Here is a 27,232-nt window from a genome sequence, read left to right as displayed (position 1 = left end):
AGCCAGTGGTAAGACAGGTGGGCATCCAAAGGCCCCCCTCATTCCACTTCCAGTGGTGGGGGTTCCCTTTGAAAGAGTGGGTGTGGACATAGTTGGTCCACTAGAACCTCCCACAGCCTCAGGAAATATGTATATCCTGGTAGTAGTGGATCATGCTACCAGGTATCCTGAAGCTATTCCCCTTAGGTCGACTACTGCCCCTGCAGTAGCCAAGGCCCTCATTGGTATCTTTACCAGAGTGGGTTTCCCTAAGGAGGTGGTGTCTGACAGAGGTACCAACTTCATGTCAGCATACCTAAAGCACATGTGGAATGAGTGTGGGGTGACTTATAAATTCACTACACCATACCATCCACAAACTAATGGCTTAGTTGAGAGATTCAACAAGACATTAAAGGGCATGATCATGGGGCTCCCAGAAAAACTCAAAAGGAGATGGGATGTCCTCTTGCTATGTCTGCTTTTCGCTTACAGAGAGGTGCCACAGAAGGGAGTAGGATTCTCACCCTTTGAACTTCTGTTTGGTCATCCCGTAAGAGGACCACTTGCTCTTGTTAAAGAAGGCTGGGAGAGACCTCTCCATGAGCCTAAACAAGACATAGTGGACTATGTACTTGGCCTTCGCTCTAGAATGGCAGAGTACATGGAAAAGGCAACCAAAAACCTTGAGGCCAGCCAACAGCTCCAGAAGTTTTGGTATGACCAAAAGGCTGCACTGGTTGAGTTCCAACCAGGGCAGAAAGTCTGGGTTCTGGAGCCTGTGGCTCCCCGGGCACTCCAGGACAAATGGAGTGGCCCTTACCCAGTACTAGAAAGGAAGAGTCAGGTCACCTACCTGGTGGACCTGGGCACAAGCAGGAGCCCCAAGAGGGTGATCCATGTGAACCGCCTTAAGCTCTTCCATGACAGGGCTGATGTCAATCTGTTGATGGTAACAGATGAGGATCAGGAGGCAGAGAGTGAACCTCTCCCTGATCTTCTGTCATCAGACCCAAAAGATGGCACAGTAGATGGAGTGATCTACTCAGACACCCTCTCTGGCCAACAGCAAGCTGATTGTAGGAGAGTCCTACAACAGTTTCCTGAACTCTTCTCCTTAACCCCTGGTCAGACACACCTGTGTACCCATGATGTGGACACAGGAGACAGCATGCCTGTCAAGAACAAAATCTTTAGACAATCTGACCATGTTAAGGAAAGCATCAAGGTGGAAGTCCACAAGATGCTGGAATTGGGAGTAATTGAGCGCTCTGACAGCCCCTGGGCTAGCCCAGTGGTCTTAGTCCCCAAACCTCACACCAAAGATGGAAAGAAAGAGATGAGGTTTTGTGTGGACTACAGAGGGCTCAATTCTGTCACCAAGACAGATGCTCATCCAATTCCAAGAGCTGATGAGCTCATAGATAAATTAGGTGCTGCCAAATTCTTAAGTACCTTTGACTTGACAGCAGGGTACTGGCAAATAAAAATGGCACCTGGAGCAAAAGAGAAAACAGCATTCTCCACACCTGATGGGCATTATCAGTTTACTGTTATGCCCTTTGGTTTAAAGAATGCCCCTGCCACCTTCCAAAGGTTGGTGAATCAAGTCCTTGCTGGCTTGGAGTCCTTTAGCACAGCTTATCTTGATGATATTGCTGTCTTTAGCTCCACCTGGCAGGATCACCTGGTCCACCTGAAGAAGGTTTTGAAGGCTCTGCAATCTGCAGGCCTCTCTATCAAGGCATCCAAATGCCAGATAGGGCAGGGAACTGTGGTTTACTTGGGCCACCTTGTAGGTGGAGGCCAAGTTCAGCCACTCCAACCCAAGATCCAGACTATTCTGGACTGGGTAGCTCCAAAAACCCAGACTCAAGTCAGGGCATTCCTTGGCTTGACTGGGTATTACAGGAGGTTTGTGAAGGGATATGGATCCATTGTGACAGCCCTTACTGAACTCACCTCCAAGAAAATGCCCAAGAAAGTAAACTGGACTGTGGAATGCCAACAGGCCTTTGACACCCTGAAACAGGCAATGTGCTCAGCACCAGTTCTAAAAGCTCCAGATTATTCTAAGCAGTTCATTGTGCAGACTGATGCCTCTGAACATGGGATAGGGGCAGTTTTGTCCCAAACAAATAATGATGGCCTTGACCAGCCTGTTGCTTTCATTAGCAGGAGGTTACTCCCCAGGGAGCAGCGTTGGAGTGCCATTGAGAGGGAGGCCTTTGCTGTGGTTTGGTCCCTGAAGAAGCTGAGACCATACCTCTTTGGGACTCACTTCCTAGTTCAAACTGACCACAGACCTCTCAAATGGCTGATGCAAATGAAAGGTGAAAATCCTAAACTGTTGAGGTGGTCCATCTCCCTACAGGGAATGGACTTTATAGTGGAACACAGACCTGGGACTGCCCATGCCAATGCAGATGGCCTTTCCAGGTTCTTCCACTTAGAAAATGAAGACTCTCTTGGGAAAGGTTAGTCTCATCCTCTTTCGTTTGGGGGGGGGTTGTGTAAGGAAATGCCTCCTTGGCATGGTTGCCCCCTGACTTTTTGCTTTTGCTGATGCTATGTTTACAATTGAAAGTGTGCTGAGGCCTGCTAACCAGGCCCCAGCACCAGTGTTCTTTCCCTAACCTGTACTTTTGTATCCACAATTGGCAGACCCTGGCATCCAGATAAGTCCCTTGTAACTGGTACTTCTAGTACCAAGGGCCCTGATGCCAAGGAAGGTCTCTAAGGGCTGCAGCATGTCTTATGCCACCCTGGAGACCTCTCACTCAGCACAGACACACTGCTTGCCAGCTTGTGTGTGCTAGTGAGGACAAAACGAGTAAGTCGACATGGCACTCCCCTCAGGGTGCCATGCCAGCCTCTCACTGCCTATGCAGTATAGGTAAGACACCCCTCTAGCAGGCCTTACAGCCCTAAGGCAGGGTGCACTATACCATAGGTGAGGGTACCAGTGCATGAGCATGGTACCCCTACAGTGTCTAAACAAAACCTTAGACATTGTAAGTGCAGGGTAGCCATAAGAGTATATGGTCTGGGAGTCTGTCAAACACGAACCCCACAGCACCATAGTGGCTACACTGAAAACTGGGAAGTTTGGTATCAAACTTCTCAGCACAATAAATGCCCACTGATGCCAGTGTACATTTTATTGTAAAATACACCACAGAGGGCACCTTAGAGGTGCCCCCTGAAACTTAACCGACTGTCTGTGTAGGCTGACTAGTTTTAGCAGCCTGCCACAAACCGAGACATGTTGCTGGCCCCATGGGGAGAGTGCCTTTGTCACTCTGAGGCCAGTAACAAAGCCTGCACTGGGTGGAGATGCTAACACCTCCCCCAGGCAGGAATTGTCACACCTGGCGGTGAGCCTCAAAGGTTCACCTCCTTTGTGCCAACCCAGCAGGACACTCCAGCTAGTGGAGTTGCCCGCCCCCTCCGGCCAGGCCCCACTTTTGGCGGCAAGGCCGGAGAAGATAATGAGAAAAACAAGGAGGAGTCACTGGCCAGTCAGGACAGCCCCTAAGGTGTCCTGAGCTGAAGTGACTCTAACTTTTAGAAATCCTCCATCTTGCAGATGGAGGATTCCCCCAATAGGGTTAGGATTGTGACCCCCTCCCCTTGGGAGGAGGCACAAAGAGGGTGTACCCACCCTCAGGGCTAGTAGCCATTGGCTACTAACCCCCCAGACCTAAACACGCCCTTAAATTTAGTATTTAAGGGCTACCCTGAACCCTAGAAAATTAGATTCCTGCAACTACAAGAAGAAGGACTGCCTAGCTGAAAACCCCTGCAGAGGAAGACCAGAAGACGACAACTGCCTTGGCTCCAGAAACTCACCGGCCTGTCTCCTGCCTTCCAAAGATCCTGCTCCAGCGACGCCTTCCAAAGGGACCAGCGACCTCGACATCCTCTGAGGACTGCCCCTGCTTCGAAAAGACAAGAAACTCCCGAGGACAGCGGACCTGCTCCAAGAAAGGCTGCAACTTTGTTTCCAGCAGCCTTGAAAGAACCCTGCAAACTCCCCGCAAGAAGCGTGAGACTTGCAACCCTGCACCCGGCGACCCCGACTCGGCTGGTGGAGATCCGACACCTCAGGAGGGACCCCAGGACTACTCTGATACTGTGAGTACCAAAACCTGTCCCCCCTGAGCCCCCACAGCGCCGCCTGCAGAGGGAATCCCGAGGCTTCCCCTGACCGCGACTCTTTGAATCCAAAGTCCCGACGCCTGGGAGAGACCCTGCACCCGCAGCCCCCAGGACCTGAAGGACCGGACTTTCACTGGAGAAGTGACCCCCAGGAGTCCCTCTCCCTTGTCCAAGTGGAGGTTTCCCCGAGGAACCCCCCCCTTGCCTGCCTGCAGCGCTGAAGAGATCCCGAGATCTCTCCTAGACTAACATTGCGAACCCGACGCCTGTTTCTACACTGCACCCGGCCGCCCCCGCGCCGCTGAGGGTGAAATTTCTGTGTGGGCTTGTGTCCCCCCCGGTGCCCTACAAAACCCCTCTGGTCTGCCCTCCGAAGACGCGGGTACTTACCTGCAAGCAGACCGGAACCGGGGCACCCCCTTCTCTCCATTCTAGCCTATGTGTTTTGGGCACCACTTTGAACTCTGCACCTGACCGGCCCTGAGCTGCTGGTGTGGTGACTTTGGGGTTGCTCTGAACCCCCAACGGTGGGCTACCTTGGACCCAGAACTGAACCCTGTAAGTGTGCTACTTACCTGGTAAAACTAACAAAAACTTACCTCCCCCAGGAACTGTGAAAATTGCACTGTGTCCACTTTTAAAACAGCTATTTGTCAATAACTTGAAAAGTATACATGCAATTTTTATGATTTGAAGTTCCTAAAGTACTTACCTGCAATACCTTTCGAATGAGATATTACATGTAGAATTTGAACCTGTGGTTCTTAAAATAAACTAAGAAAAGATATTTTTCTATACAAAACCTATTGGCTGGATTTGTCTCTGAGTGTGTGTACCTCATTTATTGCCTATGTGTATGTACAACAAATGCTTAACACTACTCCTTGGATAAGCCTACTGCTCGACCACACTACCACAAAATAGAGCATTAGTATTATCTATTTTTACCACTATTTTACCTCTAAGGGGAACCCTTGGACTCTGTGCATGCTATTCCTTACTTTGAAATAGCACATACAGAGCCAACTTCCTACAATGATTGAACCTGTTTTCTAAATTTTTATTCGCAAATTTGTTATACGGGGGCCACAGTGAGCGTCACAACGTACTCACGGATATCGCGCGCCATGAATAAAACATTGTAAGGTCATATTTTGACCTACAAAGAATCCTATATCTCTGCCCTGTGGTCAGAGCAACCCCACCCTGACCCCTTATGCTCCTATATGTCCCACTCCCTAAAAAGGTTGGCGCAACTTTCTAGTCAGGTTGCGGCCAACCAATCACAACATTCCTGTTTGAACCCAGATTTGCAAAAATTTTGCGATCGCTACGAAAACGTTGCATGGGAACCAAGGCCCTAGATATACAAATTTGTTTTTCCCTCAATATCTCCTAAAACACTAAACAAACCAAATAAGTCAAAGTCTAAATTGCATACCAAAAGCTAGCTTTCGGCCAAATTTAGTGTAATTCCATCCAGTGGTTCGGACTGTAGTCATGCTCAAAACTCCTATGGGAATTAACTTGGGAAACTCATGTTTTTTTGTACCTCCCTCTTTTTATCAACCCCCACTTGACAGATCATCCCGAAACTTTATGTGTGCAATAAGAATCACCACGGCACTTTTTTGGGGGAAAACTTAGTGAAGATTCATCAAACGGTATCAAAGATATAGGTGACTCAACAAACACTTTTTCTATGGAACCATGGTCCTAACTATAACAATAGTTGAAACTATTTTCCATATAAGAAGTGTACTTTGTTTTGCTAATAACTTTGGGGCCGTTTTATGAATTTTCACAAAACGTTCCAAGAAAATACGACGCTCACTTCAGCATCTGTCTGAGAAGTTTCGGGGTGATCCGTCAAGTGGGAGCCCAGAAAAAGGGGGTCCCAAAACACTTTTTCCCATGCATTTTTCCATAGTGATTTTGAACAGCAGTAGTGCCCAAACCACTGGAAGGAATCACACCAAATTTGGCAGGAAGGTAGCTCTTGGTCCTGAAAGCGCCCATTTTTTTTATTTGTGTAAATCCGTTAAGTAGTTTTTGAAAAATTAAAGAAAATCCAAATTGGTATCTATAGACTCTCATGTTGAGATCTGATTGGCTACCAACAAGGAAGTGTTGTCAGCTGAGTCCCTGAAAAAAGATTAAAAATAAGAAAAGGGGCCAGGTTAGGGACACCCTGACCCTTTAGCACTGGTTTTGGGGTCCCAGAGGGGGTCAGCGAGCAAAAAAACATTTTTTTTTGTCAGCAAGAAACATGGCAGATTTGTGGATCTGCCAAAAATGAAAAAAAAACAAGCACAAGCTCCGGTGCTTGTTTAAATGCAGCCCTCGAATGAGCCAGGTCCCGGGGCATTTACATCTTGGATGGGGGGCTGCCCGTCTCCCCACCCCCGCAGCCCTGGTACTGCCACCTCTCTTTAAACAAATCAATGTGGGGGGGACAGGCAGCTCCCCTGAAGCCCTGGGGACCATACCCACCCTGGAGCACTAAACTAAATCATTGTGGGGGCTGCCCCACAGCCCTGGGGATGGCCACCTCCTCGCAGCTTTAAACTAAGTTTAGTGCAGGGAGGCACCCAGCCCTCGCAGCCTCCAGGACCACCACCTCCCCAGGGCATTAAACTAAATGTAATGCAGAGGGGCTGCCCGTCCCCCGCAGCCCAGGGGACCACCACCTCCGCGGGGCATAAAACTAAATCTTTGTGGGCACCTGGCCCTTCCACAGCCCTGGGGACAGCCACCTCTGTAGTGCATCAAACTAAATCAATGCACCAATGCAAGGGGGCTGCAAGCCCCCCCGCAGCCCCAGGGAATGCAACATCCTTCAGGCTAGTTGAAATGTTGGGAGGGAAATGCCACCCCCCTCATGGAGTTATAGATCACCCTGGGGACCACCGCCCCCCAGGGCAAGCTCCTGCTATGTCCTGGGGTGCCCACAGCCAGGACATAGCTTTTTGCACTGACTTCATGGGAGCTTTGACAGCTCCCACTAAGTCAGAGGAAGCACTCCGGCTCTAGCAAGTAAGAGCTGTCAAACTCTCGGAGGTTTCTTCTGTTTCCCTGTCTGCATGTTGCAGGCAGGGAAACAGAGGGAACAATTGCTCTCACAGACAGGAAGCTGCATATTCAGCAGCTCCCTTTCTGAAACAGTAAAGCTGGCTCCTGCAGGAGGCGGGGAGCCAGCTGGGACTGCGGGAGCCATCAGGCTCCCCCCACATTCCCCAACCATTTTGATTGGGTGCCCTCCAGGCTCCCCCACATTCCTCAACCATTTTGATTGGGTGCCAGATGACATGGCTGCGCCCCAGGGGATGGGTCCCCAGGGTTGATACTGGCCTGGGGAGAGACGCCCCTTCTCTCAAAAAATAAAATTGTTTAAGTCGGGGTCCTTGGAGCTAAGATCGGCCCGGGGGGGGGGGACATGCAGACCCCCTCCCCAGAAAAACAAAAAATCTAATAATGGGGATGGGGTCTCCGGGGCAGAAATTACCCAAGGGAGGGGGGTTGAATCCCCTCCCCCCAAAACAGTTTAGAAAGCAGGGCCCGGGGGATAGGGTCCTCAGGGCCAATATCAGCCTGCAGAGGGGGTATGCGTGCCCTCCCCCAATGAAAACTAATTTTAGAAGGCTGGGTTCTGGGGGTTGGGATCCCTGGGGCCAAAATTAGCCCAGGGAGGTGGGCCACGTGTACCTGTGGCTAACTCCCGCTGCAGCCTTCAGCCTTTGGGGTTGGGTGGTTAGGCGGGGTTAACTGCAGGGACTGGCTGCAAACCGCCATCATGAATGGCTTTTTGGTTGGATGATTAGGGGGATGGCCAAAGGGCCTGGCCGGCCAACCCGTGCCCAGGCCCCATGGCCAACCTCACTGCTCTGTGCAGCCCAAGATTAGGTGGTTATAGGGGGTTGGCTGCAGGCCCTAGCCACAGGCCAGGCACTGCGGCCAAGTGCCGCTGCCCATGGCCAAAGGCCGTGCTCGGCAGTGTTTATATTAACGTATAAAAATGAAAATTACTTTAAGTTAAAAAAAACACATTGAAATTAACTGAAAAAAACAATGGTTACAGAGACGTTATAGTTAGGAAATGAAATTTGAAAAAAACATTGAAATTCACTTAAAAAAACAAAGGTTACAGAGACGTAATAGTTAGGCACACATTTTTAACATACCAAACCATAGAAATTCACCTGTTATAGCTAGCTATTTCAAGTAACTATAACTCGTGCCTTAAGGTAACCATAACTCGCTCCCTCGCCATGCACTGCTAATTACCCCACAAATTATGGCACCCATGACATCTTTGATAACATTACTGATAATATCAATGTAATATCTGCAGTAAAAAATGTTATGAAAAAAACTGTGCATGGCGGGGGCACACATTATAGTTACCTTAGGGTATGAGTTATGGTTGCTTGGGATAATTATAACTATAACAGGTACATTTCTACGGTTTGGTACGTTTAAAATAAAAGCCTAACTATAATGACCCTGTAGCCTTTGTTCTTTTAAGTGGCATTCTATGTTTTTTTATTCTATTTCCTAACTATAACATATATATCCCCAAGGTACATAGCTGTGAAGATAAGAATAGTAAATCTACTTACCTTACATTCTCGCTATTTTGGTCCTCAACATTTTTTACATGCTATTCTGGTAGTGATCCTTTCTTGCTAAAAGGGGTAAACTAATGTGGATCTTAGTAAAGGTTCTTAGTAATAGGTTTCTCTTTTTTTAACGAAGACCAGTAACAATTACCTTTAGCTAGATGTTTTGGTTATCTTGTGAAACGTGCATACACATACATTAAATGTTCTTGTGTTTGAAATATATTTTTGTAAAGCTTCTTTTATTACTTGTTAGGAAACACACCATCAAAGGCAGACAAGGGTTTGCAAAAATTTGGTTCAAAAACTACACTGTGCTAATAGTGAACTAAGCACTGGAGATCTTACCACATATCTTGAACAAGAGTCTTCTGCAATTCTTGTTGTAGGAATTTCAAAGAGAGGTTTAATGGTTTTATTTTCTGATTTGACATTTCGCCAGTATTCCTGAAGTTCTTTTGTAGTCATCAATGAATTGGGACTTGTGTTGGTGTCAGTATCTGAAATATTGTATTTTGTATTTAGATTATTAGTCAAATTGTTAATAACCATTTAACATTTTGTAAATAGTTTTAATATTCTTTCAAAAATACAGAATGCTAGATAGTGAACTTCAAACTTTATTCTGTTTATGCAAAATAAACCATAAAAGCATCACATCAATACGGGATAAGATTTCATTCAAAACAGCAATTTTCACGATATAAAACCAAGTAATAGGACTACATGTTAAAACAAACCAGATCAAAGTGTTAAAATATGAGAATTAAAATCTGACTATTCAATCGGCTATTTCAAAGAATACGTCACTATTCATTATATCAAAACAACCACTGTGACATATCGTATTATCGCATGAGACACATCAGCTAGAACATTTCACTTTCTATGCTATTCAGTAAATCCCTAGTGCAAAGTGCCTTAGAGAGAAGCATGGCTACCCGGTAGCATACAGTTGCGTCCTTTAAATCATACAAATAATGGAAAAGCCTCATGCTGATGAATAATTCTTTCTTTTAAAAAGTGCGGTTTAAAATAAAACTTTTTAAGCGTCAGATAAAATCTACAAAAAGTGCAATGTGCTGGGCTGACTGTCCTGATATATGGTCACAGCGGCATTTTTGGGTTATAGTACCCAACCCTTCCTTTCTTGGGAATGAAGCTATAAGATGGAAAATAAGGACATGAGAGTGAGTCAAAAGGTATCCTTGATAGGTGTAGTGGGTCAGCTTAAGATACAGTTTATATCCAAACTGCTCGTTCAATACCATGAATCTACCCGCTGACACCTTATGGTGATCTAACTGAACCCTTTTCTCTGGGCAGACTTTGAGTGTGTGCTCCCTTAGGTCCCGTTCAGAATAACCAGTGATGCCCCAAACACCTTATTGTATGATTATTGTGATGTAACCTAGGGATTTTGTTGGCCTGGTCAAGTCCCATACAATCCTTGATAATTAATCCGGTAAAATGTATCTCTACTTTGAACCAGATGGAGCGCCATTATAAGAGCACTTTATTTTTTTAAATATCTGTTACAAAGCCAACATCGAGTTCCTAATGAATAATAAAATCCGGTGTTGATTGGTAAAAGTCTTCTAAGGAACATATTTTCTTGCTCTTGTATTGTTCTGTTGTCCCCCACACCCCAGATTCCAGCTCCACATATTGCAGCGGAGATCTTTTTAGCATGATATAAGATTAACAACTCTCTGATTGATTTGGAGCTTGGCAGAAAACCTAAATAGACGTTCATTGTTTCTAATCATGTTGGATATGCGTCTTTCCGTTTGATAGTTCCAGGGGATTAGCTTCAGGGGTATCTGGGGTGTTACACCCCCCTAATAAATATATTTTGTGATAAATTGTTTGGTGCAGGTGTGTTAGCGCATCAGACCATAATAAGTAAACTTACAAGGGGACGCAAATAGGTCGATGAACTTTTGACTTGCAATTAAGATGTTCTTACCATAGCTCCAGTACATAAATCAATAATCGATACACAATAATCAACAATCATTATTAATCAATAAAATCAATAATCAATTGAGTCAGTAATTATCAAGCACCATGACCTTTCAGTCATGAATAACCACACTTTTAGTAAATGTTTAGAATGTTTATTTCCCTATATTAACAACACCAAGGTCATGTAGATTAATCTCAAAATCAAATGAAACACATACAGAAACAACACTGGTTGTCATAAGCGGCGGAAGAAGAGCAATCTAATCAAAGCTTGAACTAAAATAAATTCTAAAGTTACGATGCAAATCAATAGCAGAGTTAGATGCGTTGACGAGATAAGATACATGAAGTTAAGCAGAGAAATCCATCAAGCATTAGTCTCTATTGTCATAAGTCAGGATCCTCAACTAACATCAGATTAGCATCAGCATGTTGAGCTTCATGCAAAACAATTTAGTATCACCAATTTGGAAAACATCTAACTATGATAGAGTCATAGACAAAACAGCGCAGTTGGTACCTAGAAAGGAAAAACAAATATGCATAATAATCACATTTCAGGGTATACCTATCCTCGGTATGGATCAGCAAAGCAGAATCAGACTTCGTCCTTAGGACATCAGTTGATTAGCAAGGCAGCAAGCTCTCAGTTAGGGGATATGAGCCCAATGTCGGAATGGCAGAAATATGTCTCTTCTCTCAAAATGTTGGAATTAATTGTTTCTCAGAATTTTCTTCCTCTCCGCCGTTGTTATAGGAAAGTCACCTAAACTATCCCGTAATTCCCTATTGGTCAGTTAAACATATGTTCACACTCTGTCCAATAAAACTACTATACCAAATCTATGAATTCTAATATTTCTCCATTCTCATATTGTTGAATGGTTGTCTTGCGATGTCTTCATCATCCGGCTTGTCAGGTAACAATATTGTTGCAGCTTCCACTCTAATCAGTATCTTCATTGTTCTTGTCCAGGGAAAGTCAGTCTCACACACATTATACATAAAATGTTGCATTAGAAAGAACATAATCTCCTAGCAGTTGGTTCTCACGAAAAGCTTCCGTTATTAGCACATTTAAACAATACAATAGACATTTCACAGTTTAATTCACTTGGTCAGCATTTTTAGAAAACGCTAAGAAATACAGCTTCTACATGAGGCCAAGTAAAATAGGCCAAGACACTTGCTAAGTTAAGGCCTATAATTTATAAAGCTAAAGCTAAATTCATAACCCTTAATATGACATACTACTGCAATAGTCTACTACATATTCAATATTTCATAAGTATTAATCATTGATTATTACACTTTGTTAAAATTGGTGGCCATTCCTTGAGGTCACATTTTCAAATGTGTGCATGATTTTTCTACGTTATTTAATTTTTCTACATAAACTCATTATTCAAAATACATAAAAACTCATTAATAATTTCTTATTAAAACACCTGCACTAGCAATCCCTCCTCTGATGACGAAATATGTCATCACACTATTACCCACAAAATTTCTCATCAGTAAAATTTCTCTTAATTCAGTCCCTTCATAATTTTGCTTTCCCCTTTAATTTTCTCTGTAAAATATTTCCCTTTTCTTTTCTTCCCTCCTCTGATTATTCTTTGACCCTTTCAATTTAATCCTTTTACATAATTTGCATAATCCCCATATTCACAATAAACAAACAACAACAATTAATATCCCTTGCAAGATTTTCAATAGTACCCCATTCCAAATGTTGCCGAGCCAATGTCCCACTGAAGCAAACGTTTTGCCAAACTTTTCCCAAACACCTGGTTCTTTCAATTCTTTCAAATCAGCACTTGCATTAGTTAGATTAGTAAATCTCTTATCTCTTTACTATTATCTGGAATATACGAACAACAATGCCTAGAATTAATCATTCTACAGACTCCACTATCCTTCACCAAAAGAATGTCTGAAGCAAGATGATTTTGAAGAGTCATAGCTCTATCAGCAGCTAATTCATTATCTATCAGGAGTATGGCCCCTGATAAAGATTTCAGCATGTTATCCACAATTGTAGACAACTTTTGAATCTTAATCGAATTCAGAATGACTCCCACTGAGGGAATCACTGCTCCAAATATATCTCCCACTATAGCAAAGAGGACTCCCTCTTCTGTCTCTTATGATGTAATTCAGTCACTTTTGGCAACTTTTTCAAATCCTCCATTTGATAAATCTTTGGGAAAACTATCTCCAAATAACATGTCCCATACCATCCTCTTAGAAGACGGTAATAAGCATTAAGTCCACAAATATAGTAAATCCCTGGAATTGCAAAGTCCTGTCCATTGAACATAAAAGTCAATTTACTCTGAAACAAAAACACGTGCCTACATTCACTCGTACTCACAAAATAAAGTGTCAGTGCCTGATTGAGGCCTATATATACAAAGCTTCCCTAAGCGTTGCACATCTAAAGCTAATTTCCTTTATGTTTTAATTGCACTATAAGCATAATCATTTTTGTAAGTCCTTTTCTCTAAGCCTTTTTCTAATATACCCTTTAATGCTTTTTTCTGCCATCTGTGTGACCTAAGAACCTCTTCTCTAAAGGTGTAAGCAAGCATTTCAAGTTATTTCTATGTGCATAAGCTGTGCCAAACTTTAATGTAGGTTCAAAGAAAGCTCTGACTAATACTATGTCATTATCTTTAGCTACTCTACTCAAATACCTAATTATAGCGACAAACGAAAACACAACGTCATGGTTTCAGTAGAAGCACTGAATGTACTCCTGGTTATAAAACCTTGTTAGTAATAGACTACAACTTATCCCATAGGTTAAAGACAAGCAATGATATGTGACTCCTTCCTCGACTGATGAAGGAATCTGCGTACACACAAAACAATTCTTCGCATCCATTATCTCAACATACTCACTCAAAACATTAGAAGAAAGTTCTCCCTGTGCATTAGTATACTCAATCAAATATTTCTCATCTAACTTAAACTTCTCTAATGGCTTTTCTCGTATCAACAACAGACATACCCACAATCAATACCACAAACAATAACCCACACATAATCGCCAAACCAATGCTCATATATTTACAGCACCTAGCATCTTTACCTTATTGACTAATGTTATTCATGATCTGTAAAGAATCAGAAAGCCAAAGAAATTTAAGAAAACTTGCAGCAAAAATCAAAATTAGACAACTCTTCTTTCAGCAGTTCAGTTTCACTTCCAGGAACCCCATATCAAAATCGGTTAACAGCTTTGTCAAAATCAGGTTTCTAAAGCCAAATCAGTTTATCAATGTCTCTTCCGGTTACTTCAACAGTCTCTTTCTGAAACTTTTTTCTCTCAGATTGTTTCAACAGTTCAGTTCATTAGCTTCCTTCATTTGCCAAAATACTGACCCGGAACTGCTCTATCAAAACAAAAAGACAAAAACTCTTGCTGCCATTCATTAGTAGTTGCATAAGCCCATTCAGGACCTGCGTATCTTCGACTTGCTATTCTCTTTCTCTTCAATTTTCGATCACCATTCAGTTCTCCTTCACTTAGATCTTCTTTCCTTGTGGTATCTACTTCTTCCTCGATTGTTGGTTCAACAACCACATCTTTCATTTTCTCCACTTGCGATTCCGGCCACTTATCTCCTCTCAGCGGACTCTTCGCAGTATTCTCTTCAAGATTGAACTTGAACCTTTTCCTTGTTCTGTGGTGTTTTCTCTTGATGGACCTGCAACCGTTTCAGGAGGAGTCGGACCACTTTGACTTTGATCCACCTCTTCTGAGTCTTGCAATTGCTCTGTTTGTCTCTCAAAATCATCTGCTTCTGGGAAAGCCCTCCTCTGACTAGACTCTCCTTCTGCTTCAGTTGAGATAGGCTCTCCGACACCCTCCTGGAGGTCTCCTCCCTCGTCTCTCACAGGAGTGACTGAACCGGCCTCAACGAGCTCAGATCCGGTCTCAGTTCCCCTTTGTTCTCCTTCTGGCCCTGAAACTTGTCTCACTGTTGTTGGTACTCTCAACAATGCTTCTTCATGATCCCATGGACATGCCACTTTCTTTGTGTGGCTTGCATGAATCCAGTTCAGAATTCCAACACACTTCACAGCTGTAGTAGTTGTCAAGACCACTTGTTATGGTCCCTTCCAATGAGGCTCCAAACACGTCTTTCTCACGTGCTTTTGGATGACAACCCAGTCCCCAGCTCTCAGGTTGTGCCCTGGGTCATGGATTGGTGGCAGTGTTGTGGCCTCCACCTGCTGAGAAAAAGAGCGGACTACATCAGCCAGACCCTTGCAGTAATCCAACACCATATCATCTGAAATGTTGACAAGTGCAGTTGCTGGCACCGCTGGTAACCTCATAGCTGCACACATCTTTGCAACTCTTGACTTCAATGTAACACCCATCTGTTCCACTAGTCCTGATGCTTCAGGGCAGTAACTACAATGCAACTTCTGCTCAATGTTCGATGCTGCACACAGTAATTTAATCACTTCACTGTTGAAGTGACTTCCCCTATCTGATTCTAAAGAGATCGGAAATCCGAAATGCAGTATCAGTTCCCTAAGCAGTAGTTTCGCTACTGTGAGACTATAATTTCTTTGTGTAGGGTACACTTCAATCCAGTGACTAAAGATGCATACGATCAGCAACACATATATCAAACCTCCACACACAGGCATCTCAATAAAATCCATTTGCATTCTGCTGATTGAACCTCCTGCTCTTCCAATGTGGCTCAAATTAACCACTGTCCCTTTCCCTGCGTTTGACTGTTGGCAAATAACATAACAATGGCAAACAGCTTCAGCAACTTGTCTAAACTTTGGGTTGAACAGATCATGCTTGAACACACTAACGATGGCATCCTTCCCAATATGTGCTTGTCCATGATAGTACCTTGCCATTTTATATAACAAGCTGTTCGGTAAGACCAATTGACCCTCCTCAGAAAACCATAATCTTGTCTTTGTACACATTTCAATTTTCTCATTGAACATTTTTCCTCCAGGTCTACATTATTCTGCAAAGATTTTATTTCTTCCAAAGTGTCAATTATTTTCAATGCATAGCTTGTACAAGTTTCATCTTCTGCAGGTAACAGTTCCCACTTGTCTTTGAATGATATACATGTAACAATTCTTTAATTCTCTCACCATTTCTCACTGGTGAACCAGAAGAGGTCAGGAAACCTCTCTGTGACCTCAATTGACCAAAATCATGGACTACTCCAAATCCATACTCGCTATCTGTATAGATAGTAACTTTTAGCTGAGCAGAAACATGGCATGGTCTAGTAAGGGCTACCACTCCCGCTACCTGAGCAGAATACACTCCTCAGAGCCAAGAAGCTTCCAAGGTACCTGTAATTGTGCACACAGCATATCATGCTCTCAGTGTCCCTGTATTGTCTCTTAGACAAGAACCATAAACAAAGATAATTTGGTCATTTTCTTCCAATCGGGTATCGCTAATGTCAGGTCTCGGTTTTGTGCACAAATCAGTTACTTCGAGACAGTCATGTTCAACATCTTCCTCTTTTTCAATTTCAGCATTTTCACTCGGAAGTAAGGTTGCCGGGTTCAGCACTGCACACCTTTTCAATGTTATATTTGGCGACCCCAAAATACTTGTTTCATATCCAGTCATCCTCGCACCAGTCAAGTATTGGGTTTTCGTCCTTATCAGTAGAATTTCAATAGAGTGAGGGACCATTACAGCCAGGGGATATCCCATCACCACGCCTTCACACTGTGTAAGGCTTTGACCAACTGCGGCAACTGCATGCAAACAACATGGTAAGGCTGCTGCAACTGGGTCCAAAGTAACTGAAAAATATGCTACTGGGCGGTTTACACCTCCATAGACCTGTATCAAGACAGCCAAAGAACATGCATCACGCTCACGACAAAACAATGTGAAAGGTTTCTTGTAATCAGGCATACCCAACACTGCAGCCTTGCACAAACTCTCTCTCAACTCAGTGAATGCTTTCATTTCATCCTGGTCTAACACTATGGGATCAGTAACTTGCTTATGAGTCAGCTTCTGCAATGGTGTTGAAATGACTGAAACATTTGGAATCCATTGGTGACAATAGCTCACCAGTCCCAAAAAACATCCTGACATCTCACTGTGTGGTTGGGGGACTTATCTGCAATATGGTTGTAATCCTTTCTCTGGATATTTTTCTTGAACCCTTCTGAATCTGGTGACCCAAATACTTCACTACTTTTTTAAAGTATTGTAATTTCAGAGGAGACACTTTATGGCCATTCTTTCCCAAATGGTTCAATAGGGCAATCGTATAATACTTGCACTCGTCCCTTGTTTTGGATGCAATCAGTAAGTCACCAATATACTGCACCAAGGTCACTTGGAAAGGCAATTCCAACTACTCCAAATTCTTTTTCAAAATCTGATTGGATATGGAAGGTGACTCTGAATACCCTTGAGGAATTCTGCACCAGCAATAGACTTGATCCAGGAATTTAAAACAAAAGAGAAATTGGCTATCCTCATGAAGAGGCACAGAAAGAATGCTTGTGAAAAATCGATGACACTGAACCACTCGGCATCATATGGAATCTGGAACATTATTACAGCTGGATTTGGCACCACCGGACAACATTTGACCACAATTTCCTTTATTTTTCTCAGATCCTTAACAATCCGAACCTTCCCACAGGGCTGCTTCAAACCCATTATCTGTGAATTACATGGACCGCTCAACACTTCCTTCGGAATCCCTTGCTTTACAAAGTCTGCAATTATCTTGGCTACTTTCATCAGGACGTCTTGTGGCATGTGGTACTGCGGAAGTAGGGGGAAAACTGCATTCGGTTTTATGGTAACTTTGACTGGCTCCACTCCTTTGATAAAACCTACTTACTTTCCTGTCAAATCCCACACCTTCTCTTGTACCATTTCCTGCAAATCAGGATGGAGCTCTTTCACTGTGAACATTGGGAAAAACTCAAACAAAGGGTACTCCTCATTTGTAGATTCACACTCTATTTCTGGGGCTTGGTCTTCTTCATCATCACTATTCATCTGAATCTCAATTCCGTCATTTGAGCAAGTAATCAAACATTTTGTTTTACACAACACGTCTCTTCCCAGTAGGGATAACGGACTTGAATCACAGACTACAAATATATGCAATCCCTGAAAATTGCCAATCTCGACTTGAACTGGATCTGTTATCGGGTTTGTCAAGTACTGGTTTGCTACTCCCACAATCTGCACTGTTCTACCTGAAAGGGGCAAATTCGGAATCTCTGCACTTCTCACTGTAGAGCGTGAAGCTCCTGTGTCAACCAAGAATGAAACTCTGTGACCCATAACCATTCCCTTCACTTAGAGTCCCCTCTGATCTTCTTCTAAGGAGGTTACAAGCACACATGGCTCTACAAATGAGCTGTCACTTGTCCATTCACCATTTATTCCATCCTCACTGTGTAACAGGAATTGAATGACTGTGTTACTACTTTTGTTTTGCCTCCGTCCTGTGACCTGTTGAGAAAGCATCATCTGTTGCTGCTCCATCGGGGCTTGAGGTATTTGAATTTGCTGACTAGGTACCATGGGAACCTGCTACTGCATTGGCTGCAACTGTGACACTTGTGCACGGGCATTTGATCCTGCTGCATGGGCTGGAAATTTTGCACTTGATTCACATTATTCTGAAAATTTGGATTAGGATCCCTTAGTCTCAGTCCTCTCACATCATGGAATGAATTGATGTCATTACTCTGCTGAACAACACCTTCCTGCACCATCATCGGACACTCGTGTTTCCAGTGTCCCACGGCTCCACAAAAGGTGACATGGGGCAATAGCTTCTTCATTCCCTCCACATCATTCAGAACCACCACAGTGTTCAAATCTGGACCACAATTCATATTGCCTCCACGACCTCTACCTCTCATCTGAGGCTGAAACATCATATTTCCCTGCTGCTGCTGCTGTGGTAACGGCTGTGAAACATTCCCTTGCACTCCTGTTTCAGCTGCTTTAATCTGCACCACTATTGCTTTCTCTTTCAACTTTTTCTGCTTCAACTCAGTCTCATCACTACAGTATTTTGCATAATGCAACACCTTATCAATCGGCTTTGCTTGCCAGCAAATCAAATGATTCTTAATCATCTGGCTAATTTCAGGTCTCAATCCTTCCACAAATCTGAACACGAAATGAAACATGTCTTTTGCCTCAATTGTTTCTGTACCACTGTAATGTTTGAATGCCTGCAACAATCTCTCATAATATGCATGTATCAATTCTTTTGCTTCCTGAGCTGTCCTGTCAATTCTCTGACAATCAATATTCTTAGGCGAAATCCTTGATTTCAGAAACTCGATCACCTTATACTAATATTTTATTCCTTCAGGGGACGGTGCACCTGTATTTTTGTCTCTCTCCGGTTCACTTGTTGGCCAGTCTACACTCCTCTTGCACTCGATCCACAAGTCAGCTGGATCCACTATCTTTAGTAATGTGTTCAAGTCTTCCCACAAACACTTCACCAGTTTCACAAACCTGTCTGTCTGCTGATACCACGCTAATGGCTTTTCTCTCAATTTTGAATAATCATTTCTAAATTGTAGAATGTCACTTCTGCTCCATGGGACGTGAACAAAATTCCCCCCTGGAATCTCTCTCTCATTGGTAAAATCTGGATCTTTATCCTGTTGTCTGTTTTCAGTCATCTCCAATGAATCCCTTTTTCTCTTGTCTCTTTTCTTTACCCATCTGCCTTACCATTTGTCTAATGCTTCCCTGGTCTGAGCACTCTGCAGTAATCTTTAAGGTGTGCCTTCATTCCAGCCGATCTCATGTGTTAAAAATCTTTCGCCTCAAAATCTAACCTGTAATTCCTTTTCAAATGCTTAGTTTTCTCAATCTCTAGGCTGTACTTCTCTGCTAAATCTGCTAATCTCTGTACACCTTGCTCACTTCTCTTGTAATATTGGGGCACAAATATCTAAATTCTGCCTCTGTGGAGGATTCAAACCTATTCACCCCCATCGTTCCCTCAATAAGTTCACCCACTTCCATGCTTAGCCTAGCACAATTCAAATACTCCTCTCCTCTAGGGGCATTCTGCGGAGTATTCAGCTTGTCTCACCATTCAGTTAAATGCTGAACTGTCAGTCCCTGTAACGAAATGTTACTCGCTTGGACCGGGGGCACCTGCTGAGCAATTGCATTCCGAGTCTGCGGTGTCAATAACTTCAAGTTCTGGCTAACATTTGGCCCTGTCACTGTATCTGGAAGTGCTACAAGTGGACTAAAGTCTAACAATGATCTTGATCCTTCAAAAGTCTGACCCGCAGGAAAGACTACCTGGATATGTTCATTAGGTCCTCCTCTCATTAGGCTCTGGGTCATTGCTCTCTGTTCACTTACAGTCGGTTCCTTTTATGCAAATAATGGTACAGCTGGACCAACTGTAATTGGTAGCAATATAGCATCTGGGGCTGCTCTGGCACCTACACTCTGTGGGAAAGTAACTCCCATTTTCTGATTCATCATCTGAGTCATGTCTGACTGTGTCCCTGTTACTGGAGTAAATCTTGGCATTACCTACAGCTGCACTTGAGGAAACAAAATCGGAGCCGGCTCAGTCTGAACCAGTATTGGTCTCAGAATCACCTGCTCCGTGGGCACCACTAAGTTCGAAGTTGTTTCCATAATGGGCACATAAGGTTATATTCTCTGTACCTGTAGCGGTTGCATCTGTGTCTGCACTACAGGAGTAGCTGGCACATTAAGACCACTTTGCACCGTATTTTGTGTCAGGTTAGAATCAACCTGCACCGGACTCGCTGTCCCGTTAACCTGTGTAGAGGCTGTCGGATCAACACTAGTACTCAGACCACTCTCATGTACTGTATATGGTAGTGGTTGATCACTCAATAACTGTGTAATAAACTCCTCATAGTCCGAGTCTTCCTCCATTGTGGAAGACTTTCTAGCCTCCTTACTCTCGGACAGACTTTTACTAGCTTTCCTAGTAACTTTCTTTCTTTCCTTCTCACTCTCCTGCATACTTGCCGGAAAAAACGTAATCCCTTGCACAGTCTCTGTCCTCCATACCTTCTGAACACAGTCCCATCTAGTCTCCCCTAGAGTCTTTTCTGCCCTTCTCATCCTCCTCTCAAATTTCAATTGCTGTTGCTTTATGGCTACTAGCTCCCAAATCGCAAATGCCTCAAACTGTGCTGGTCTTGGAAGAGGCTTCGATTCATATAGCACCATCAGTAAATGCTCCAAAACTCTCAAATTGAACGTCCTATTTGTAGGAAACGCTAAGCTCCCATCTTTCTCTGTCAATTTGCACCATTGCTTCAACCAAAGACATGGCGCAACACATCTGTCTTCCATTACAATGTAAGCTGGCGTATTCTCTGTTTGTGTAGCCTCACCTACACTCGCTGTATTATACGTATCTCCCCTTTGGGCACTTTTAAATGCTTTGAAAAACTTCTACTTTTCTACTTTTGTTTATTCAAAATAAAATCAGGAAATAACTCTTAATCCCAAGATTCCTTTCACCCACACTCTGAACCAATTGTCTCTCACGGACGGCTGCCAATCCGTGCGCGACCCTTCTCACAAACCGACCTATCCCTGTGCGGCTCCAATGATGTCACACTCACACGTACTGCGGCTGACAAAGTCTTGTGGCTTGTCCTCCTAAACTCCAATTCACACAAAACTAATGCAAAATATTGCAAGCACTAATCGAAAAACAAAACCCAAAACAAATCTGCTGGTTTACTATAGGAAAGGTAACACAATTGTTTCAGAAACCTTACGGATTTTTCACTGATGGCTCTTTCCACACTTACAGCTACTCCTTCTTTCTCAGTCTCCCAGATTCGCAAGCAAAATTCAACCCACAAATTTTACTCTTAACTGATCAATGGATCTGTCCTGGTAAAGATAGGACTCCCCAGATCTCAGTTGAAATGTTCTCTCACCCACTTTAACTCACAAACTGAATTGTTGACCACACCCGATCAACCTACTAAACCAGACAGATTACAACATAAACCAAGTGTTTCATACACTCTTCAATATACTCCGGAGTCTTAGACCACACAGGGTCCGTACATCAACAACCATGTGGACAATTTTTGAGCACAAAGTGCCACACACATATGAAGTTTGACGACTTCCCTACTTTCATCCTGCGGAGTATGCCCACTCCTACTACAACTTCATTTGGAGTATGCAAACTACCTAAAACCCTCACAAACCTCACAGTTCACACACAATTTGCATAAGCTGTGCAAGCGCAACCTATTTCACTCACATTATCACTAGAACGTCGGGAACATCCTCAAACACCCATTAGCAGGATCCAGGGACTGGGAAAGTCATTTCTGGACTTAAGGGAACATCATTTTCTCTCCAATTATCATCAATGAAAAACAAAATCCAAATCTCAATAATAATGAATTCTCAAAGGACCAACTCATCAAACTGCTACCATCTCTGTGCACACCTGTCACTCTGACCCGAATGTCTATGGCAAGCTCTTAAGGAGACTAACCATTAGTCTGCTACCATAACTGTTAGCGCGTCAGACCTTAATAAGTAAACTTACAAGGGGACACGAATAGGTCAATGAACCTTTTGACTTGCAACTAAGAAGTTCTTACCATAGCTCCAGTACATAAATCAATAATCGATACACAATAATCAACAATCAGTAGTCAATAAAATCAATAATCAATGGAGTCAGTAATTATCATGCACCATGACCTTTCAGTCATGAATAACCACACTTTTAGTAAAAGTTTAGAATGTTTATTTCCCTATATTAACAACACTAAGGTCATGTAGATTAATCTAAAAATCAAATGAAACACATACAGAAACAACACTGGTTGTCCAAAGTGGCGGAAGAAACGCAGTCTAATCAAAGCTTGAACTACAACACATCCTAAAGTTATGATGCAAATCATTAGCAGAGTCAGCTGCGTTGACGATATGAGATACATGAAGTTAAGCAGAGAAATCCATCAAGCATTAGTCTCTATTTTCATAAATCAGGATCCTCAACTAACATCAGATTAGCATCAACATCTTGGGCTTCATGCAAAACAATTTAGTAACACCAATTTGGAAAGAATCTAACTATGATAGAGTCATAGTCAAACAGCGCAGTTGGTACCTAGAAAGGAAAAACAAATATGCATAATAATCAAGTTTTAGAGTATACCTATCCTTGATATGGATCAGCAAAGCAGAATCAGTCTTCATCCTCAGGACAGCAGTCGATTAGCAAGGCATCAGGCTCTCAGTCAGGGGGATATGAGCCCAATGTCGGAATAGCAGAATGATCTCTCTTCTCTCAAAATATCGGAATGAATTGTCTTTCAGAATCTTCTCCCTCTGCGGCGTTGTTTTATCATAGTCACCTAAACTATCTCCTGATTCCCTATTGGTCAGTTAATCGTATGTTCACACTCTGTCCAATTAAACTACTATACTAAATCTATGAATTCTAATATTTCTCCATTCTCATATTGTTGATTGGTTCGTCTTGTGATGTCTTCATCATCCGGCTTGCCAGGTGACAATATTGTTTCAGCTTCCACTCTAGTTAGAATCTTCATTGTTCTTGTCCTGGGAAAGTCAGTCCCACACACATTACACATAAAACGTTGCATTAGAAAGAACATCATCTCCTAGCAGCCGGTTCTCACGAAAAGCTTCCATTATGAGAACATTTAAACAATACAATAGACAGTTCACAGTTTAATTCACTTGGTCAGCATTTGTATTAAACGCTAAGAAATACAGCTTCTACATGAGGCCTGGCAAAATAGGCCAAGACACTCGCTAAGTTAAGGCCTACAATTTATAAAGCTAAAGCTAAATTCATCACCCTTAATATGACAGATTACGGCATTATTGAAAAAATAAAGTACACTGTTCCAAAAGAAAGACCCAAGTCTACTAGGCACTTCTAAATATAGAAGCAAAAGCCCTCACACATCCGTTTGGTGTCATGCTTCATTATAGGGCTTGCTCCTTGCCAGACCGGTGCTGCAATGTCTGACGGAGATCTTTTGTAGTGATCTGTGCCGTAGTATGGAGTGAATAGGAATAAATTTAAACCTATAGGCAAAAAAGAAAAAAGCTGGAGAGAAAAAGGTTTAAAATTGGCTCGGCAACCCACTCGAAAAACAAAATTTATCACGCGAGAACGGGTGCCGGTCAAGATTAAAAAACAGTACTGAGTGAAAGGTAAGTGATGATCCCACACTCTACCAAAATAGTGGAGGAAGAGATATTCTTTGACCACTAAAGGAAGTCAATATGTTTCACGTCTCAAAAAGTCCTACCAGATCAACTGGCGCTTCATCAGGACTATGTGCAATAACCTTCTCCTAAGCTTAGTGTGAAAACTACACAAAGTTGAGTCCCTTTTCACATATATGCTACATTTATTTGTAATATTGTGATGGTTTTGCTGGTTTTCTTACTTATCGAGACCCGTGGAGTGGGAGCGGGGCTGAGCGGCGCTTGATCATCGGGGGACGCGACATTCGTTCCTCCCGATTTATCTTCACCCTTACGCTCATCGGGAATAATAGCCTTCCTTTCCCTATCGCGTGCCGCTTAATGCGGTTTTATTCCCGCCGCAGCGTAGTTCTTGGATTTCTGCGCCCGCGGAGCGGATTAAGGAGTGATTTACTCAGTCTCCAAGAGAGACCGAGTGAGTGCTGCTTTAGAGAGCAGTCTGCTCTCTATTTTTAGCTTTTTCGAGCCCGCACATGCGCAGACTCGGAGATTCCGTTTTTCTTCGGAGTCTCTGTCCAGTGCAGCGCGCGGATCGCACAAAAGCTTATTCTGCCCCTCAGAACGCCAGAGGCGAATAAACGAACAGGCCTCGCCTAGGAGTCTGCTGCAGGTGCTCCCTCCACGTGATTTGGGTCATCAATATAATTGTACATCTGTACATTTTACAAGTTATACTCTTTAACTAAAGAGCTTATTTACCTGCTGGGGCTGCCTCCCCCTTGAACTCCATCTGTATCCTGCCATGGCTTATTTTGCTGGGGAGGATGAATACTACCAGGAGGAAGTGGAAGGTCCCTTCCCTGAACAGATGGAGGAGAGATTGGTGCGAGCCCTTGGCCACCATGTTCAAGACTCTGTCAATCAGTCTTTGATAAAAGCACTTAAACCATTTAGTAGACTCTTGGTCAGATATGGACAGAGAGAATTGATGGGACCCCCCTCCCACTGGATCACGAAGCAATGAATCTCAACCCAGAGAACCTGGTTTTACCAACATGGGACCGGTGGGTCCTTTATCTTCAGGAGAGATCCTTTCCCAAATGGCTTTGGCTGTGCTCAATGATCATGAATATCGTTCAGATCTCCAACCCCCTTCTGAAAATGTTCCTACTCCTTCAGGGGCGCATAAAGATCGTTCTCAGTCTTCCGACTCACATTCTGATTCAGATATTTCGGAACCCAAACTTTCGGGAAAGCGCAAACGAAAATCTAAACGCTATGACTTTGAAGAGGTATCTCTTCAAGGGAATCTACTTTTTGTTCCAGAAAACATTATACACCCCAGATCAACTGAATGGGTTCCTTGCACTGAAGTAGCCCATTATGTGCAGGATAGACTTCGCGGGGGTTTTGATAAAGATGTACGTAGTACCCTTCGATCTGAATGCACCCGCCCCTCTCTTGTGGGCAAGGTGGCTGACACTCCGGAGCTTGACCCCAGTGTGGCGACATTTCTCAAGAAATTTACCAAAGATCCCAAAAAAGGACTGGATCGTGCCTGGAAGGGATGCCAGGACAAATTACTGGACCTGTCCGGTCCCATTACAAAGACTCTTGATTTAGCTGTTCAGGCTAAAGAGACCAATAGGATTTTAGACCCTCAGGCTGTACTAGAATGGGCCCAAAGAGCCATTTGTCTACTCGGAAACACGAACTGCGCCATGTCTTCCGAGCGCAGAAAGTCTTTTCTTATGCGGATAGATCCTAAATTGGCAGAGCCCGCACCCTCTGAACTGGGTCCCCTGGCTAATGGTCTCCTCTTCGGAGATAAATTTGTGAAGGATTTGGGCAAGTACGTCTCCACCTTAACTGCCCTCGACAAGGCCCAATCCTCCATGAAGCGAATGTTCACCAATGGCAGGGGTCGAGTGTCGGGATGTGGTTTCCAACAAACCTCTCCCAACTACGCCCCTAGAGGTCAAGGATACTACCAATCTTCAGGCTTCTACCCCTCCTGAGGCCGTTGAGGCCGTGGACGTGGCTTCAGAGGCCGGGGCTCAGACCGTGCCCAAGACTCCTCCAATTCAGGTGATAATTATTCATTTTTCGGAGGTGATTCTTGGGGGGAGATTGGAGATCACATTTCTCAAGACCCTTGGGTCCTACAGACTATCCGGGGTTACAAACTAGAATTTTACGACACTCGCGACAGAGCTTTCCTCCGTTTCCTCTCCTTTTTTCCCTAACAGGAAGCAATTTTATAGACGCAGAAATCGAAAGCCTTCTGCGCAAACAAGCGATTGTGCCTACAAATCCCCATCCAAACGGTTTTGACAGTACTATTTTCCTTGTTCAAAAGAAAGGAGGAGGCTTTCGCCTGGTTTTGAACCTGAAAAATTTCAATCATTGGATAGTCTACCATCATTTCAAGATGGATGGTATCCATATTTTGAGAGATCTTCTTCAAGAGAAAGATTGGCTAATGCATCTAGATCTCAAAGACGCCTATCTTTCAGTTCCCATATTTTCCCCTCACCGTCGTTTTCTGCAGTTTCAATGGAGACACCTATGGTACGAATTCAAGGTTCTTCCCTTTGGTCTTTCCTCCGCCCCGTGGTGCTTCACGAAACTTCTCCATCCTGTGGGCCAATTCCTTCGAGAAAGAGGAGTTCGTCTCATCATTTATCGTGATGATCTTTTGATCATGGCTCAATCCAGGGAGTTAGTCTCTCTTCATCTCTCCTGGGCAATTCAAATTCTTCAGGACCTGGGATTTTTGATCAACAGCGAGAAATCAGTAACAATTCCCTCGCAAAATATAGAATTCTTAGGTTTCCAAGTGGATTCGATTCACACTCAGCTCAAGCTACCTTTAGCGAAACGGACCTCAATCAAGAGAGAATTACGGAAAGCCCTTGTCTCTCCGACTATATTGTTACAGATTTTGGCCCGACTGGTGGGGCTTCTGGCTTCCTCCATTCAAGCGATTTTCCCGGGCCCCTTGCATTACGGGGCTCTCCAACGCCTAAAGATATTGCACCTGCGCAGGGGCCTATCTTACAAGGATCGGATTCTGTTATCAGAGGAAGCCAAGACAGAGATTATCTGGTGGTTGCATCACATGGAGGCTTAGAATGGCAGAGCCATATTTGCATCCTCTACAGAGATTGTCATAGAGTCGGACGCCAGCCGTTGGGGCTGGGGAGCTTGTTGTGGCTCAGTGGAGATGGGGGGTCGGTGGTCCTCGGAGGAA

At 43.6% G+C, this 27,232-nt stretch overlaps 2 protein-coding genes across 2 annotated transcripts in view; both read right to left on the bottom strand.

Moving 5' to 3' along the window:
• Window positions 1-9,216, bottom strand: part of LOC138267476 (sorting nexin-20-like) — a 167,172-nt gene extending 157,956 nt beyond the window's left edge. Inside the window, exon 1 of the mRNA XM_069216444.1 lies at window positions 9,108-9,216. The gene's annotated coding sequence lies outside the window, so the exon portion shown is untranslated. The remainder of the gene's footprint in view (window positions 1-9,107) is intronic.
• The window catches only part of LOC138267475 (sorting nexin-20-like), a 115,654-nt gene that overhangs the window by 68,392 nt on the left and 20,030 nt on the right, over window positions 1-27,232 (bottom strand). Inside the window, exon 3 of the mRNA XM_069216443.1 lies at window positions 9,108-9,259. Within this exon, the coding sequence (XP_069072544.1) occupies window positions 9,108-9,259 (152 nt within the window). The remainder of the gene's footprint in view (window positions 1-9,107; window positions 9,260-27,232) is intronic.

The sequence above is a fragment of the Pleurodeles waltl genome, chromosome 12, assembly GCF_031143425.1.
Source record: "Pleurodeles waltl isolate 20211129_DDA chromosome 12, aPleWal1.hap1.20221129, whole genome shotgun sequence".
Taxonomy (NCBI): Eukaryota; Metazoa; Chordata; class Amphibia; order Caudata; family Salamandridae; genus Pleurodeles; species Pleurodeles waltl.
Note: the sequence above shows the minus strand (reverse complement) of the source record. Positions and strands in the feature narration are given on the sequence as shown.